The sequence below is a fragment of the Salvelinus fontinalis genome, chromosome 5, assembly GCF_029448725.1.
Source record: "Salvelinus fontinalis isolate EN_2023a chromosome 5, ASM2944872v1, whole genome shotgun sequence".
NCBI lineage: Eukaryota > Metazoa > Chordata > Actinopteri > Salmoniformes > Salmonidae > Salvelinus > Salvelinus fontinalis.
Window position 1 is genome coordinate 19,597,260 of NC_074669.1, and position 19,541 is coordinate 19,616,800.

Sequence of the window (19,541 nt, forward strand, 5' to 3'; positions counted from 1 at the left end):
GTTGCCAGTTCGATTTGTTCTGTCAAGCCTACCAGCATTTTTTCCCGTGCTTCTGTCTGTCTCTAGTTCCTGTTTTCTAGCTTTCCCGTTTTATGACCATTCTGCCTGTCTTGATCCTGAGCCTGCCTGTCGTTCTGTACCTTTCGGACTCTGCTCTGGATAACTGACCTCTGCCTGCCCTTGACCTGTCGTTTGCCTGCCACCCTGTTTTTGTAATAAACTTGTGTTACTTCGAAACTGTCTGCATCTTACCCTGAGCCTTGACAAAAAGCTGAAATGTCTTGAGTCAATAATTATTCAACCCTTTTGTTATGGCAAGCCTAAATAAGTTCAGGAGTAAAAATGTGCTTAACAAGTCACATAAATTACATGGATTCACCACTCTGTGTGCAATAATAGTGTTAACCATGATTGCTAAATGACTACCCCATTGCTGTACCCCACAGTCGAGTAGTGAATTTCAAGCACAGATTCAACCACAAGATCAGGGAGGTTTTCCAATGGTTCGCATAGAAGGGCACCTATTGGTAGATGGGTAAAAAAAAAGCAGACATTGAATATCCCTTTGAGCATGGTGCAGTTATTAATTACACTTTGGATGGTGTATCAATGCACCCAGTCACTACAAAGATACAGGCGCCCTTCCAACCTCAATTGCCGGAGAGGAAGGAAACCGCTCAGGGATTTCAACATGAGACCAATGGTGATTTTAAAACAGTTACAGAGTTTAATGGCTGTGCAGTAGATAACTGAATATGGATCAAAAACATTGTAGTTACTCCACAATACTAACATAAATGACAGAGTGAAAAGAATGATGCCTGTACAGAATATAAATATTCCAAATCATGTATCCTGTTTGCAATAAGGCACGAAAGTAATACTGCAAAAAAATGTGGAAAATAAATGTACTTTTTGTCCTGAATACAAAGCATTATGTTTGGGGCAAATCCAACACAACACACCACTAAGTACCACTCTTCATATTTTCAAGCGTGGTGGTGGCTGCATCATGTTAGGGGTATGCTTGTCATTAGCAAGGACTAGAGAGTGTTTTAGGATTAAAATAAACAGAATAGAGCTAAGCAAAGGCAGAATCTTAGAGAAAAACCTGGTTCAGTCTGCTTTCCAACAGACACTGGGAGACAAAATCACCTTTTAGCAGGACATTTACCTAAAACACAAGGCCAAATATACACCGGAGTTGTTTACCAAGACAACATTGAATGAACCTAAGTCGCGTAGTTACAGTTTTGACTTAAATCGACTTGAAAATGGCTGTCTGGCAAGAGCTTTACAGAGCTTGAATAATTTTTAAGAGTACAATCCAGGTGTGCAAAGATCCTAAAGACTTTCCCAGAAAGACTCACATCTGTAATCTCTGCCAAAGGTTTTTCTAACATGTATTGACTCCGGGGGTTGAATACTTATCGAATCAAAATATATTAGTGTTTTATTTTCCATACATTTTTTGGAAATGCTAGAATTTGTCATCCAATTTCGACATTAAAGAGTATTTTGTGTAGATCGTTGACAAAAAAATGACAATTCAATCCATTTTAATCCCACTTTGTAACACAACAAAATGTGGAAAAAGTCAAGGGTTGTGAATACTTTCTGAAGGCACTATATACCCACTAATTCTTGTAGAATACAATGTACTGATGCCTCATGAGCTTAGTTCAACTGTCATACCCCATCAGAACCCATTTGATAAGCTTGTTTTACTCTTTCATTTGTAAACAATGAAATGTAATTGAAAACAAATACTACACAGCCTCAAAACATAGTTAAAACTATAACTTTGATAGCCTGGATGGTCAGTACTTGAATCCTTTGCTCTGTCCATGAATTTGAGAGTGATTACTTTTCTCCAGCCCCATCCCTTAGCTGTTTACCAAAACAGTGGCGGGGTAGGCACTTTGTTATCGTTATAAACTAAAGATTTCCCTTTTATGTTCGGTTTTTCCATTTCAGCAGAAAAACGCACGATTTGCCAACTGCCTTCCCCTATGTTATGTTTTAATCACCTTTTAGTCTTGGAATAAAACCAACAACAGGACATTAGAAGTGGCACTGTAGCTCAGGCCTCTCCAAACCACTTGTGCTATGCGACTGTCCTGATTATTGAAACGATTCCCTGTTCTTTAATCAAATAAGACCCTACTCTTGATTCATGGGTACTCTGGAGTATATAAATATCTTCTGACAAGATTGACTGCATTTTCCCCCAGCATTCGTTTGGTTCCTGTTTTGTTTTTTCCCCTCAAAATGTTGCTTTGGCTCTGACTGTAATCACTCGTCCTGTAGATGGGCCCTGCAATTGCAACATGAACACTTCTGAGAGAAGATAAAGCAAGACAGATTCTGTACACGGCTCAGAAAGAAAGCACTGAACAGTGAAGGAATTTTCCTTACTATTTATCCTCATTAGTAATCTCTCTGCAGAATCCCATAAGCCCATTTTATATAGTTTTATTTTGTTCGTCGATTGAGAAAATATTTTTTCATCTATTATCGTTACTGTGCAAGATTTAAAATCCAAGGAGCAAATCCATTAAATGTTTAAGAGGTTCCATACATTCTATAATGTCATTGGCAGATACACAACTACACAATTTTTGCCCTTGAAAATAATTTAATCATCAAGAATAAACATAAGTATACAGTGCCTTCAGAATATATTCACACCCCCTGACGTTTTCAACATGTTGTTGTGTTACAGCGTGAATTTAAAATAGATTAAATGTAGATTTCGTGTCACTGGCTTACACACAATAGCCCATAATGTCAAAGTGGAATTCTGTTATTAGAAATGTTTACAAATTCGTAAAAATGTAAAGCTGAAATGTCTTGTTTCAATAAGTATTCAACCCCTTTGTTATGGCAGCCTAAATAAGTTAAGCAGTAAATATTTGCTTAACAAGTCACATAATAAATTGCATGGACTCACTCTGTGTGCAATAATAGTGTTTGACATGATTTTTGAATGACTACCTCATCTCTGTACCCCACACATACAATTATCTGTAAGGTCCCCCAGTCGAGCAGTGAATTTCAAACACAGATTCAACCACAAAGACCAGAGAAGTTTCCAATGCCTCGCAAAGAAGGTCACCTATTGATAGATGGGTAAAAGAAAGCAGACATTGAATATCCCTTTGAGCATGGTGCAGTTATTAATTACACTTGGATGGTGTATCAAATCACCCAGACACTACAAAGATGCTGGCGTCCATCCTAATTCCGTTGCCGCTCAGGGATTTAACCATGAGCCCAATGGTGACTTTAAAACAGTTACAGAGTGTAATGGCTGTGATAGAAGGATGGATCAACGACACTGCAGTTACTCAACAATACTAACCTGCAACAAGGCAATTAAGTAATACTGTGGCAAAGCAATTAACTTTTTGTCCTGAATACAAAGTGTTACTGTATGTTTGGAGTAAATCCAATAAAACACATTACTGAGTACCCCTCCATATTTTCACGCATATTGGTATGCTTGTAATCTTTAAGGACTGGGGAGTTTTTCAGGATAAAAAATAAACGGAATGGGGCTATGCACAGGCAAAATCCTAGAGGAAAACCTGGTCAGTCTTCTTTCTACCAGACAATGGGAGATGAACTCACCTTTCAGCAGGACATTAAAAGGCCAAATCTACACTGGAGTCGCTTACCAAGAAGACAGTGAATGTTCCTGAGTGGCCGAGTTACAGTTTAATCTTAAATCTACTTGACGATCTATGGCAAGACCTGGAAATGGTTGTCTAGCAATGATCAACAACAGATTTGACAGAACTTGAAGAATGTTGCACAATCCAGGGGTGGAAAGCTCATAGAGACTTACCCAGAAAGACTTACATCTGTAATTGCTGCCAAAGGTGCTTCTACAAAGTATTGACTCAGGGGTGTGAATACTTACGTAAATGAGATATTGCTGTATTTTATTTTCAATAAATTTGCAAACATTTCTAAAAACATGCTTTCAATTTGTTATTATGGGGTATTGTGTGCAGACGGGTGAAAGAAAAATATATATTTAATCCATTTTAAATTCAGGCTGCAACACAATAAATGTGGAATAGGTCAAGGAGTATGAATACTTTCTGAAGGCATTGTATACTGTATGCCCTTATTTGGAGTGAAGGAGCTGGCGCAAAAGTTGAAAGACTTATCACAAGTAGCCTAAAGTTAGTTCTGAAAAGTGGAAATCCGAAGTGATGGCAGCAAGAGCAAGCTGGTGTTCGGTCCCTGGCTGCACTTTATATAATAAATCTAGAGAGAAAGGCACAACATTTTACTGTTGAAAGATGCAGAATATGGCTAGTAGCAATAAATAACAGGAAATACGATGTAAACCCTCCTACAGCCAAACTTGCAAATCTACATGTGTGTAGTAAGCACTTCATTGAAGAGGACTGTGAAAGAGACATACAATCGGAAATGATGGGAACAAATCACAAAAGAAAACTCAAAAACACAGCTGTATGTTCTGTATTCCCATGTACTGGCTCTGGTGCCGTGCCAAAATACAGAGGTACTTTTGAGATGAGATAGCGTCAAAGCAAGCTTGCAGAGGTATGTAGTCTAATCACTGCAGTTCGAATTGATCTCATTGTGTTGTAGCCTAGGCGCTCTACCGGTTAGCATATGTTGAGGAGAAAGACAGTAATTGTGTCACCTTACATTGTATTATACAGCAATTGTGTCATATTACATTGCAGAATAGACAGAATCAAAATTAAAGGTGTTGTTGCATTTTAATTACTTAGGATCGGGTCTACTCGCTTTTTTCATAATCCTAATCTCCTATGTCGGATGTGTTGTCTAGCCATGGTTTATTTGCATGACAACATTTCATGCTTTTAACAACTGTATAGTCTTGTGTGAAATACATGGCCCCAGGAACCACCTCGGGTAGGCCTATTTGGTTGCCTGTAGTCTGGTCTATTTTGTATTTGTAACCCCCACCTCCCTGTAGGTTGTGGTTTACTTTGTATAACTAATTTGTAATGCTAGGCTACCTTGTTTGATTCCCACCCCAAAAAATGTGCATCTATGATTGTGAATAAGAGCCTTGTGCAGTTTGTATGTAAAGGGATCCCCCCACGAGAGTGCACATGCACAGTTGTTACCTTTTTCCTCTGTTGTTGCAGTCGGACACATAAAATAATCACAATAGTTTTAGGTGGAAAAGTACACATTTCCTGACTCAAAACCGGTAGTACTTTTGATTTAAAAAATAGCTAATTCGACAGTACGCTTTCAATAATACAAAGAATTAGTCCACAATTTGCAGATTTCTCAATTGCTCGTTGACTGACAACAGAGCAGAGCTAGTAGTGCAAAAGATATGTCACGTGACACAATTTTGCAGCTTTCCAGTTCTAGACGGCAGGGAGAGAGGGGGAGAAGGCAAACTCCACCTAACTAGTTACAATGTATGGCATCCCTTTGGAAAATGTTTGATTTTAGGTCAACTTCTACTTTAATAAAAAATTAGCAGGGTCAGCTATACTGCCCTACAAAGACAAAACGCAGTAAGTACACATTTGGTCAACAATATTATCTGATTCATGTGGTACTTACTTTCCTGACAGAGGAACAAGCCAGTGGATCAGAATTTATCTTGGAGTATCAGAAATTGCTGTCTGTCTAGACAGAAAAATACTTTGAAGTCAGATTTATCAGAAAACATTGTTACTGCGTTTTGCAGGGCAGTATAGCATGAGAACCCCTTCTTCATCTCCTGACTACATGTAGTGAAACAAGACCACTCAAAGTTGTAACATTGTTATAGATTCAAACAAACATTATTGATATTACCATGGTCACAACCATAACCTGTCAACTCCATCTCCCTTATAAAGATAGGATATTCATTTTCGTTCAAATATCTTCCTTTTGGGGCCTCCCGAGTGGCGCAGCGGTCTAAGGAACTGCATCGCAGTGCTTGAGGCGTCGCTACAGACCCGGGTTCGATCCCAGGCTGTGTCACTACAGGCCGTGACCGGGAGTCCCATAGGGCAGTGCACAATTGGCCCAGCGTCATCCGGGTTAGGGGAGGGTTTGGCCGGAGGGGCTTTACTTGGCTCTAGCGGCTCCTTGTGGCTGGCCAGGCGCCTGCAGGCTGACTTCGGTCGTCAATTGAATGATGTTTCCTCCGACACATTGGTGCAACTGGCTTCCGGGTTAAGCGGGCGGGTGTTAAGAAGCGCATGACTCGACCTTCGCCTCTCCCGAGCTAGTTGTGGAGTTGCAGCAAAGAGACGAGATCGTAATTCGAAATCAAGTCATTTTAATTAGGTTTTATACAAAATTGCTATGTACACTTGAATAAAGAAGGAAAATATGCAATTTGTCAACTCCGTCAGATTTTCGTCAAACGTCAACTCCGTCAGTGCTGAAAGATCTGATAGAATGGTTATGTTTTTGTTGGGGAAATGTGAATAAATAATTGTTCATATTTTACAAATGTTGGTACAGAACTTATTTTTAGAGACAAGAATATGTCTGTTTTGAGTATGTTTTCAACTCCGTCAGTGGCTTGTGTCATGGCTGTTGAATGAAGTGGACCAAGGTGCAGCGTGGTGAGCATACATTTTATTTTTATTAGAAATGACGCCGACAAAACAAACAATACAAAACAAACCGTGAAGCTTAAGGCTATGTGCCAAAAACAAAGTCAACTTCCCAGAAAGACAGGTGGGAAAAAGGGCTACCTAAGTATGGTTCTCAATCAGAGACAACGAAAGACAGCTGTCCCTGATTGAGAACCCTACCCGGCCAAAACATAGAAATACAAAAAATATAACATAGAATACCCACCCCAAATCACACCCTGACCAAACCAAATAGAGACATAAAAAGGATCTCTAAGGTCAGGGCGTGACAGCTTGTCAACTCTGTTGCTAGTTGCTAACACCCTTAAGATTGGGGGGTAAATATTCAGAAAAAATATGTTGATCATTGTTCTGCAATATATTCTGTTCTGCTTCAACTATTAAAGTATTTGCTGTGCTAGACATAAAGGATCATGTTTCCTTTATAAATCTTGTTTTATGTTCTGAATCTAGAAAAGCATGCCAAAATGCTGACGAAATTAGCCCTGGAGCATAATACAGTGGCATAAAATTAAACAAAAAGATGTTTGGAGATTTACATTACATATTTGAATAATGTAATGTTAGAATGAAACAATCAGGGTTTAAAAATTTGTTGGACAATACATATAAAAAGCGATCTAGTTAAGTGCATTATATGGAGAAAAAAATTATTAAGAGGTTGTTCTTTTACATGATGTAATAGCTGATTCTTTGGTCTATATAAATATATATTTCAACTCTTGTTATTCTTAAGAAAATATGTGAACAAAAAGTTGGGATTGTCCCGAGTTATATCATGCTACTTACTCCTCTTAGACTACTTCAACAGATTTAGTAGGCCTTTTAGAGATATCGGTATCATAAAGAACAGAACTTCCATTTTAAAAAACTATTTGTACACAATCATTTGGTCTTATTTTGTCATTCTTTGATGTAATTTAGCAGTCAGCGGTACACAATAATAAACATTTTATCTGTTACACTATAGTCATGTAAAACTTGCATGAATTAGATTCACTTTCCAAGTTTGGATAAAACATTTCCATCACAAAATGGTTAGAAACACAAAATGTCAAATATGAATAAACATTCCGGTACAGAACTTTACATCTTCTGGAAGGAAACCCCTGTCGCCCCTTCCTACATTCAGTGTTATCTCAGCAGGAAAAACAACACTAGCAAGTAAGGTTGCCCATCTGCACAGGATTTGGCCAGAGCCCAAATGTGATGGGGTGCATCAGCCTGATATTCCATAAAAATGGTGAACGAGAACGCAGACGCATGCAGGTAAGACGGTTGATGAAGTGTGAAGGGAAATGGCTTCCTACAGCAGAGGATACAGTGGTGAACTCAAGTTATCTGCATAGCAAATACAAAAACACTCACTAGCACATCCAGGTCTATGAACAGAGCATCTGTTAAGACCTGATAAATCACTTTTTCTTCCAGACCAGTAACAGACTTTCACCCTATACTCTGGCATACCATCATAATTGTCCCTGCCTCTGTCTTTCTCTTAACCTGACTTATTACTAATTACCTCAACTAACATGACTGTACCAACGGAAAGAGGAATAATACTTAATAAAAACAGCAGTTACTTACAATAGGTCTACAACAAACCGGTGCACTAAACAATGGGAAATAACTGTTTACCAAAAATCTGTTTACCAAAATACAAAGTTTGCTGAACGACAAAGATGTTGGAATTAGTTGATATAGAGGAAATATTTTCAAAAACATATAGGCTACAGTATGTTTTAGCTAAATCCTGAATGTGCACAGATGGATGCACAGGTTGTTTTCTGGAAAATGATTTACTGTATAGAATATTTATTTTTAATTTGACTGTTAGATTATTTCTGCTTCTTTGTAACACTAATGGAAATGCGAGCACATATGATTGATGATTGGTGACTAATATTCCCAATGTAAAGAATTCTGTTTCAAGCACTAATCACACTTTCACATTAGAACAATGCCATATTTCTGTCTGACATTGATAGAAAAGAACTGTCAAAGAGACATAAACATTTCATTTCTCCATGTAAACATTGTATAACTAATGATAAAGGTCCACGTAATGATAGATACAAATATGTTACTTTCTCTAAATAAAAACCCATTGATTAATAAACATCTGTATCAAAAATGAAATTGAGGAGCTAAAGAGATAATTATAACTATTAAAACTCAATTAGCATATAGGAGTCTCTGGAATGTGCATATTGTTGCTCATACCTCTATATCTACAGGACCATCAATATGGTTTTAATGACTCCTTGAGGAAATAGTCATTATGTTTCTGTACTATCAAAGTCTGCATAATGGAGGTAATTTTCTTGTATTATCTTAAAAAGCAAATGGAGGACTGCTGAAGCATTTTAACGTGACTCAGACCTGTGGGCTGCAATGCCTATGAAAAGATATACCACTGACCTAATCTGCATATGGTTGACAAGAAACTGAATCTCTCATCTAAATGTAAATTAGGTGTTTTATACCTTTAGTAAACAGCTTACATTGCCATAGTCTGTTTTAATAAACCAATTAGAATTTATTACCAGGGATACTAAAATCTCTAGTTTCTAAAATGTATGCAACATGCTGACAGCTGTCCTACAAAAAAAGCAGCAATATTGGCAGCATGAAACTCACTGAGTGATATCTCTGCATAAATTCAAAAAAAATATGTGTGCTTGAATTCCCATGTTTCAGGCAATACATTATGCTTGAGGAGAGTAAAATGGACTTTTACTGGCATTAAAGTCTGTTACAATATAGCTTGGAGGAGGGCATATGCATGTGATCCATACAGTAGCCTCTATGAGGGTACTCTAATTTTCTTCCTGTCAATGTCGTATCATACAGGCCTGACATATGCATGAATTGGAAATGTGAGACATTCACAGATATCACTGTGACTGGATGGAATATGGATGCTAGTTATTTTACCATGTGATACTGTCTAGATATGGATGTCCTCTAAGGCTGCATTTACACAGACAGCCTAATTATTGGCAAAAGATCTGATCTGATTGGTCAAAACACCAGTTATGGTCAAAATATCATAATCAGACTGCCTGTATAAACACAGCCTAAAGGTACAATTTAAGCACTACATTAACAATAGATCTTGATCTTGAATCCTCTTAGTAAGTATGACAAACACCAGACATGTTTGAAACAAGCTTACACCTTGGTAATATGAAAGGCATTCTTCTTCAACGTAAACACATTGACGTTGAATGTGTGTTGCTACTCAAGGTATGCAATGCCAAATGGATGTATTATGAACAGTCCTCCTTGTTTCTCAATTCCACCAACAAATCAAACCCCAATTATTTACAGAGTGAGGGCTAAGCCCTAAAAAAACAGATTGACAGATACACTGTAGACAACATACAGTATGACCACTGATGTGACAAATTACTCATTCAGTCCTGTTGGCTTACAAGTGGTTAAAAACATTTAGCCTGGCTGTGTTGCTTCATTGAAATAGCAACAGGACATTAATATAACATTAGCGCAGTAACATCAATTCCTCTCCGTTTCCAACTTTGGTAATGCATTTACTGGAAATAGATTAATATCAATTCCATAAATCATTCAGGAGAATTTTCAGACCTAGAGACATCTGGGTAATGTCATATATGTTAGCTGATCTCCGTCTGGGAGCTTAACGCCCATTAATCAATGTCTGAGGTCCTCTGAGCATGTCATCTGGGAAAATAGGGAAACGTACAAATAAAATAAAAAGTCTCCTGATTATTTATTCATATCAACCTACTAAAACATATGTTTATCTACCCTCTCCTCTATTCACTCCCCTTGACAACCCACATGCATAGCCATTTTTTATCCTCATTCATAACTCTGGATCTAGCGTAACACTCAGTTTAAGACATATCCTTTAATCCTCATGGCTCCCGCGATCCTTAGAAGCTCTTTGTTTATCTCTTAACTGACAAACCTCTCACCTGTTATGTGGTGCGATGGTGTGACGGACAATAATATATATTATATTGTAGTAATACCGCTATCATCTGAATTTAATTTGATTGACAGTCCCATTTGGTAGTTTAAGCTTACCTTAAAAAAGTGTGTCTTATAAACCTATAATTGCCTGTTTTTCTCAGTTTGACGTCTGGGAGAAAAACACCGAGAATCTTCTAAGAAGTTTCAAACTCTATCCAAATTACAAACAAAAAAATGTATCAACTTAAAAAGTCTATCCTCTGACAGCTGAACCAAACAGAATAGAAACACAAGTTAAACATCTCATCTTTGCACAGCCAAAAATTGGTTGCCTGTCAAGAATATGAAAACTGTGTATCATCTGTTGAAGACCCTGAACCTAATCTCCCAGCAGAGAATGATATTGTGAATGTTCCACAGGCCCACTGACTCACTGTCACTCCAGCCCAAAGCCGCTCTCTTTGCTGCCCACTTGACCTTGTCACAGGGGAAAGCACTTTATTTTCATTGCGGTGTCATTCATTTGGTTGAAAAGTGCTGAACAAAGGCCATTTACAAAGCATTCTGGAACATATTAACTTGTTTAATTACAGTCTTCAACCAGGAAGATAGACAAGCTAAAAGAGCAGTGACTCACATAGAGCCTTTGAATTGTTTTGTTACCCTTTTTTATATATGATTAACCATTAAAAGCCACAATCAAATTGATGTATATAATATTCTGTTTGTATTAATAATTGAGAACATTAAGGCAATATTTAATGTAATTTCATTGCTTTGATATGATGCAATTCAAATCACAGAAACATATCTAAGGAAAAAAATAATTTTGTAACTAAAGTATATGAGATCTGTAAAGGAGGATCAGACAGAGAGGATCGCACTAAAAAACTACCTTTTTGTGTTTGTGTGGGTCTTCTTGTATATTAGTAAACAATAAAAAATTGTAGCTGAAAATGTAGTCCAATACCCAGAAATATGGTATCTGGTAATGAACAACCTGTCAACCTGCCTTGTATGAGCAAGCATAGCCTACATTATATACATGATTTACTATATCCTAAATCCCACTGCCTTTTTTAAATTGAGGGACCGACAATAATATCATCATAGATTTAGCCGGTGTTAACTTGTGAAATAGACACTGGCTGGAATGCATTTTTAACCAATTTAGCATTCAGGATTAGACCCACCCGTTGTATAATAGCTTGATAACACTGGATTGTTTTGTGATCCAAAGTAGATTTGCATAGCCTATAACTAATTAAGCTAGGTAAAATACAATTCCAAATTAGCCCAATAAGCATAAGCCTAGTCTGTGGATATATTTACAAATATTAAGTATATTTACAAATATTAAGTACAAATGTATCAAATGTCACTGTAGTAAATTCTGGCAGACTTCATTCAGTTTGTACTTACCACTCTCGAAGCAAGCATCAAAGACAAGATGGCTTTTCCGTGAAACTCCTGTGTATCCTGTTGGAGTAACCATCAGCTTGTTCACATTGCCCACTAAGGCTTCCTCTCTTCCAGCTTCACTGCCTAGGAAAACCACATATCACTTGTCAAACCACTTAATCTGAACTAAGCTCTATTAAACACCCCACTATTCTTAGGTTATCACATGGGCTAAATATTATATTAAGGCTTATATTAAATTGAATCAGAAGTAGATATGACAAAGTTTCTTCATGCATCGAATGTGGCTAGCTGAGGTTTAAAAAGGGACCATTGGACCATGCCTGCCTTATGCATAGTAAATAAGGCATACTGTTGGCAAAGCCTTAACTGAAGTATACTTGCAGAAATATATCTACATGTATTAGAACAAAATAAAACCTCAAAGCAACAAAAAGGTGTGATAAATTATTTATTTTGGTAACTTCAGACATTTCACTATTGTAAACAAATGGAATGTTACTAGCTTAAACCTTTTTACAACAATAAACAGCTAGGCCTATAGTCAGGTCTTACATTTGCTTGGCCCTGCTTGTTGACAGGTGCTAAAGCAGGTGGTTAAATAGCCTATGCCATTTGAAGTGAACATACTGTCCTTTAACTGCAGCTAATACATTAATAATAGATAATAATCTCACTTTATAAATCAAGTCGCACTGCTAGTGTTGCATTTAATTACAGTACAGCCTAGGTAGCTAATACCATGCCATGGATGTTACACATGATGTGAATTAGGATTTAACGTTAACTCTATGAACTCAAATATTGTAATTGTAGACTAATTAAAATCCGTACAATGATGTGTACCCACTACCATGCCATTACCATAGCTAGATACAACGGGAATAGACATAGGTAGCCACTACTTCCTCCCACTGCTAGTTGCTGCAACAGACAACAAGTATTTGCTAACGCTGGTCCTGGACGTCGTTCGTTGAGTACAGCAGAACGACGCCCTGGATCAGCGCTATCTAGCTAAAGTTAGCTAAACTCATAGCAAAACAGCATAAACTGAATGGCAAGTAGCTAACCCGCCCAGGCAGAATGTTCACGGCAAACAGTTCAATTTGCTGAACATTTTAATATTGATGATACTAGCTAGTATTATGTATCTCATGTAGCTAAACTAGGAACGTTAACGTTAGCTAACTAGCTACTGTAACTAGAAAGTTAGCTAGCTAACAAGCTAGATGTTGATGTTCATAAACGATGATGCGTCGGTCTAGGTGAGTGGTGCAGCAGTCCAGACTCATGCACTAACTAAATGTGCAGCTACCTGCTATGCACTCTCATATAGGTACCTTGGAGGTATCTAGCTAGCACTACTGTATTTACACACCAGTGTCGACGTCTCTCACGTTCTCCTCCATCTTCCTTTCCATTTTTGCACAACACACCAGCGCATGACGCTCGCTGAGTGTTGCCACAGCAACGCAGCGTGAGGCTAAGGGAGGAGAAGGTTTGGTTTGACATACAGTAAAGGTCATTGCTAGAACTAATTTCAGTTTTTGTCAAATTAACGTCCAAAATTGATATTTTTTGCATTTCTGCGAACCCTAACCATTTCCTAACCTTAACCTATTTCTCCTAAACTGCTACGTTAATTATCCTAACTTGCTACGAAAAGTCAAATTTGACTTTAATTTGACAAAAGCTGAATACCTTCTAGCCATGACCGAAACTTATTCCTCTATTTGGATTGGTGGATATTTGAATTGGTGGATATTTGGTGGATTGGTGGATATTTGGATTGGTGGATATTTCGTTATTTGAATAATATTTTGAATATTCGATGAGGGATGTTGATGTCAACCATCTGTATTCAATGTAGAGTGAGATACTATGCTAGCCTCATGAATATGCGTATTGAAGAGTTATTTTGACTTTCACTGAATAATTTTATGAATTAATACTGCAATGAAATTGTGTTCAGTACTGCAATGAAATTGCCATTTCACCCCATTTTGAAACCGAATTTATGACATAGCCTCTCTAGTAATTTAAAAGTATCTCTATGTTTTTTTCCATTTGTTTGGACAGTGGAAATGGGGGTTCAAGAAATATTGATTTTTATTTTTTATCTCTGACAGTGGAAGTAGGCCTATTTTGGAAATCTAAACGAACAATGTATGGTCCTCTCTCCTCTTTTTAGCTAACATAGAGAATAGAGGTCGACCGATTATGATTTTTCAACGCCGATACCGATACCGAGGACCAAATTGGAGGACCAAAAAATATTTTTTTTATTTTAATTTATAATAATGACAATTACAACAATACTGAATGAACTTTTATTTTTTTATTTTTTTTATTATTTTTTTCTCCCCAATTTTCGTGGTATCCAATCGCTAGTAATTACTATCTTGTCTCATCGCTACAACTCCCATACGGGCTCGGGAGAGACGAAGGTCGAAAGCCATGCGTCCTCCGAAGCACAACCCAACCAAGCCGCACTGCTTCTTAACAATGGAGCTGACTGTGATCTATAGTGATAACTAGGCTACTATTGATTGTAATACCATTGTGCCTTTTGTAATCATGATGGGAAGGATTGTGTGTTATTTTACGCGCCTCCAACCCGGAAGCCAGCCGCACCAATGTGTCGGAGGAAACACCGTGCACCTGGCCCCCTTGGTTAGCACGCACTGCGCCCGGCCCGCCACAGGAGTTGCTGGAGCGCGATGAGACAAGGATATCCCTACCGGCCAAACCCTCCCTAACCCGGACGACGCTAGGCCAATTGTGCGTCTCCCAACGGACCTCCCGGTCGCGGCCGGCTGCGACAGAGCTTGGACGCGAACCCAGAGACTCTGGTGGCGCAGCTAGCACTGCGATGCAGTGCCCTAGACCACTGCCCCACCCGGGAGGCCCATGAACACTTATTTTAACTTAATATAATACATAAATAAAATCTATTTAGCCTCAAATAAATAATGAAACATGTTCAATTTGGTTTAAATAATGCAAAAACAAAGTGTTGGAGAAGAAAGTAAATGTGCCATGTAAGAAAGCTAACGTTCAAGTTCCTTGCTCAGAACATAAGAACATATGAAAGCTGGTGGTTCCTTTTAACATGAGTCTTCAATATTCCCAGGTAAGAAGTTTTAGGTTGTAGTTATTATAGGAATTATAGGACTATTTCTGTCTATACGATTTGTATTTCATATATACCTTTGACTATTGGATGTTCTTATAGGCACTTTAGTATTGCCAGTGTAACAGTATAGCTTCCGTCCCTCTCCTCACTCCTACCTGGGGTCGAACGAGGAACACATCGACAACAGCAACCCTCGAAGCAGCATTACCCATGCAGAGCAAGGGGAACAACTACTCCAAGTCTCAGAGCGAGTGACGTTTGAAACGCTATTTGCGCGCACCCCGCTAACTAGCTAGCCATTTCACATCAGTTACACCAGCCTAATCTCGGGAGTTGATAGGCTTGAAGTCATAAACAGCGCAATGCTTGAAGCACGAAAGTGCTGTTTGAATGACTGCTTACGAGCCTGCTGGTGCCTACCATTGCTCAGTCAGACTGCTCTATCAAATCATAGACTTAATTATAACATAATAACACACAGAAATACGAGCCTTAGGTCATTAATATGGTCGAAACTATCATCCCGAAAACAAAACATTTATTCTTTCAGTAAAATACGGAACCGTTCCGTATTTTATCTAACGGGTGGCATCCATAAGTCTAAATATTCCTGTTACATTGCACAACCTTCAATGTTATGTCATAATTACGTAAAATTCTGGCAAATTAGTTCGCAACGAGCCAGGCGGCCCAAACTGCTGCATATACCCTGACTCTGTTGCAAGAGAAGTGATACATTTTCCCTAGTTAAAAGAAATTCATGTTAGCAGGCAATATTAACTAAAAATGCATGTTTAAAAATATATACTTGTGTATTGATTTTAAGAAAGGCATTGATGTTTATGGTTAGGTACACGTTGGAGCAACAACAGTCCTTTTTCGCAAATGCGCACCGCATCGATTATATGCAACGCAGGACACGCTAGATAAACTAGTAACATCATCAACCATGTGTAGTTAACTTGTGATTACGATTGATTGATTGTTTTTTATAAGATAAGTTTAATGCTAGCTAGCAACTTACCTTGGCTTCTTTCTTACTGCATTCGCGTAATAGGCAGGCTCCTCGTGGAGTGCAATGTAAGGCAGGTGGTTAGAGCGTTGGACTAGCTGACAAGGTAAAAATCTGTCGTTCTGCCCCTGAACAAGGCAGTTAACCCACCGTTCCTAGGTCGTCATTGAAAATAAGAATGTGTTCTTAACTGACTTGCCTAGTTAAATAAAGGTGTAAAAAAAAATGATACAAAATAATCAGCCAAATCGGTGTCCAAAAATACTGATTTCCGATTGTTATGAAAACTTGAAATCGGCCATTCCGATTAATCGGTCGACCTCTAATAGAGAACATGGTAGGCTTCAGAGCCTAAACATGTAGCATGAAATGCAATATCTCTCTTGCTCACTGTTGGCTGTGATTCTAAATTATCCACTGATTTATTAAAGCATGAGGATTTCTAGACAATTGGAGCATATGTCATCAAGCCAATCAAGCCTGACTCTATTCTCTTTCCATTATTACCGCCGCATCTGATCCCATGGCACTTGGGATAGGGGTGTTAACCCTGGTGTCATGGCTAAATTCCCAACCTGGCCCCAGTCCATAATGGCCACCTAATTATCCCCCTCGTTCCTAATTGGCATATATAACTCCTCACCTCTTCACCTGATAGCTGATGTGTGGTGAGCGTTCTGGCACAAAATGGTTGCTGTACATCACCCAGGGTGGTACTACACATGTGAGTGAGTTTCCCCCTATTATGTAAAGTGCTTTGAGTACCTCAGTTGGTAGAAAAGCACTATATAAATCCAATATATTATTATTAGTGGTAGTAGTATTAGCTGCATCAAATGAATGGGCGTATGACTCCAGAGCAAGAGACAAAAAGAATATCTGTTGTTACTTTTCAGGTTATAAGCTTTGTGTAACAGGAGAAACTGAATAAGGCTGGGAGTAGGATAAGGATTTTTCTCCCTGTGATCATATTTAATGGCAAGCTACAGGCATCTGAACAGCTAGGATGGCATGATTATTTCTTAATGATAAAGAACTGCTGTGCAATATTTCCTTAAAATTGAAAATGTAATAACTGTCCTTCATGGTATGTCATCCCTTAACTCTAGCCAATTAATGGGCTCTATGGTGCTGGATTTATTTTTGGACTGATGTTCAATGAAATTACTTTGAGACAAGAAACAAAATAATGTATTACATTTTAAACGCTTCTTGTCTTTGTTTTTCCATTTGTAGACCTACATGTTTCGTTGAATGCACTGTGGACGGGCAATTCCATGTGTTTTTGTATTATTTTCAGTGGACATTATTAAAAGTCGTCCTTGTGCATATACAGTGCCTTCAGAAATTATTCATACCCCATGACTTACGCTTCGATCACACCGACAGCGTCATTGCATTTTGGTAAACCAGAATTACATTAATTTCCAATGAAATGCTACGTTTGCCATGCAGCATTGCTTTGCAGAGGCAGTTGCAGTGTGCTCGGTGTGGTGCATGCATGGGATTTATTGAACGTATGCGTCAAACTGTATGCGTAGACTGCTTGACAGAAATGGTATCAGAAGGTGAATGTTGAACTTTTTTTGCATACATATCTAGATGATGCTGCGTACTATTTTGCTGGTGGTGTGTTCGAAGCATTTGTCCACATTTTGTTGTGTTACTGCCTGAATTCCCCAAAAAATTCTCTCACTCATCTACATACAATACATCATAATGACAAAGTGAAAACATATATATATATATATATATATATATATTTGCAAATTGATTGAAAATGTAATACAGAAATATATCATTTACATAAGTAATCACACCCCTGAGTCAATACATGTTAGAATCACCTTTGGCAGAGATTACAGCTGTGAGTCTTTCTGGGTAAATCTCTAAGAACTTTGCACACCTGGATTGTACAATATTTGCACATATTTTTTTATTTATTCTTAGTATCCAGCTTGCAAAGAAGTGCACCCATTGGTAGATGGGGGGGGGGGGGGAGCAGACATTGAGTATACCTTTGAGCATGGTGAAGTCATTAATTACACTATGGATAGTGTATCAATACACCCAGTCACTACAAAGACACGCACGTCTATCCTAACTCAGATGCCGGAGAGGAAGGAAACCACTCAGGAATTTTACCAATGGTGATTTTAAAACAGTTACAGAGTTTAATGGCTGTTATACGAGAAAACTGAAAACATTGCAGTTATTCCACAATACTAAACTAAATGACAAAGTGAAAAGAAGGAAGCTTGTACAGAATAAAATTCCCAAATTCCAAAACATGCATCCTGTTTGCAATAAGGCACTAAAGTGAAACTGCAAAACATTTGGCAAAGAAATTAACTTTATGTCCTGAATACAAAGCGTTATGTTGGGGAAAATCCAACACAACACATCACTGAGTACCACTCTTCATATTTTCAAGCATGGAGGTGTGATGGATATGCTTTTCATTGGCAAGGACTAGGGAGTTCTTTTAGGATATAATGAAGCGGATTAGAGCTAAGCACAGGCAAAATCCTAGAGAAAAACCTGGTCCAGTCTGCAGGGAGACAAATTCATCTTTCAGCAGGACAATAACCTAAAACACAAGGCCAAATCTACACTGGAGTTGCTTACCAAGATGACATTGAATGTTCCTGAGAGGCCTAGTTACAGTTTTGACTGAAATCCTCTTGAAAATCTACGGCAAGACTTTAAAATGTCTGTCTAGCAATGATCAACAACCAACTTGCACTGAGGATTGAGGACAATTGTAAAAAAAAAAAAAAAAAAAAAAACTTGCACTGAGGACAATTGTATGTGTGGGATACAGAGAAGAGGTAGTCTTTTTTTTTCTAAAAAAAAGTCTAAAAACATAATTCCACTTTGACATTATGGGTTATTGTGTGTAGGCCAGTGACACAAAATCAATATTTAATCCATTTTAAACTCAGGCAGTAACACAATAAAATGTGGAAAAGGTCAAGGGGATGTGAATGGTTTGTTTAACTTAGCAATCATTGGTTTTTGCATCATTCTGTTTTCGTGGAATTGCCCAGATCATCAACTTGGATGTGTCTACCTGGGATTAGGTGTGTATATTTCTGGACTCATCTCAGAGGTATCAAAGTTTTAGAGGATGATGATGAAGCCCATGAACTCCTGACAATACATTTCCACATCTGCACATCTGTACTCCATGCAGATCTGTCATCAAGTTTACAGACTGAAAAGATCATTTAATGAACACACCAATCATCGAAATCAAAAGAAAAGTACAGTCCTGTCCATGATCCTCAGCTCATCTTTCTCAAATTATATTTTCAAACTCTCTTTTCATTGTTACTATTTAAAAAGATTTGTATTTATAGCATGACTGAAATGATTTTATTAC

General features: G+C 38.0%; 1 protein-coding gene across 5 annotated transcripts in view; it reads right to left on the reverse strand.

The window, feature by feature from the left end:
• Positions 1 to 13,482, reverse strand: part of LOC129855266 (cytosolic carboxypeptidase 6-like) — a 461,876-nt gene extending 448,394 nt beyond the window's left edge. For 3 of the 5 annotated variants that reach the window (XM_055922731.1, XM_055922729.1, XM_055922728.1), the window contains exons 1-2: positions 13,387 to 13,482; positions 12,009 to 12,131 (exon numbers count right to left, since the gene is read on the reverse strand). In XM_055922731.1, the coding sequence (XP_055778706.1) occupies positions 12,009 to 12,131; positions 13,387 to 13,429 (166 nt within the window). In that variant the 5' untranslated portion in view covers positions 13,430 to 13,482. Of the gene's footprint in view, positions 1 to 12,008; positions 12,132 to 13,386 lie in introns of those variants that run through there. The other 2 variants (XM_055922733.1, XM_055922732.1) reach the window with 1 other exon arrangement.
• Between the last annotated feature and the right edge of the window lie 6,059 nt (positions 13,483 to 19,541).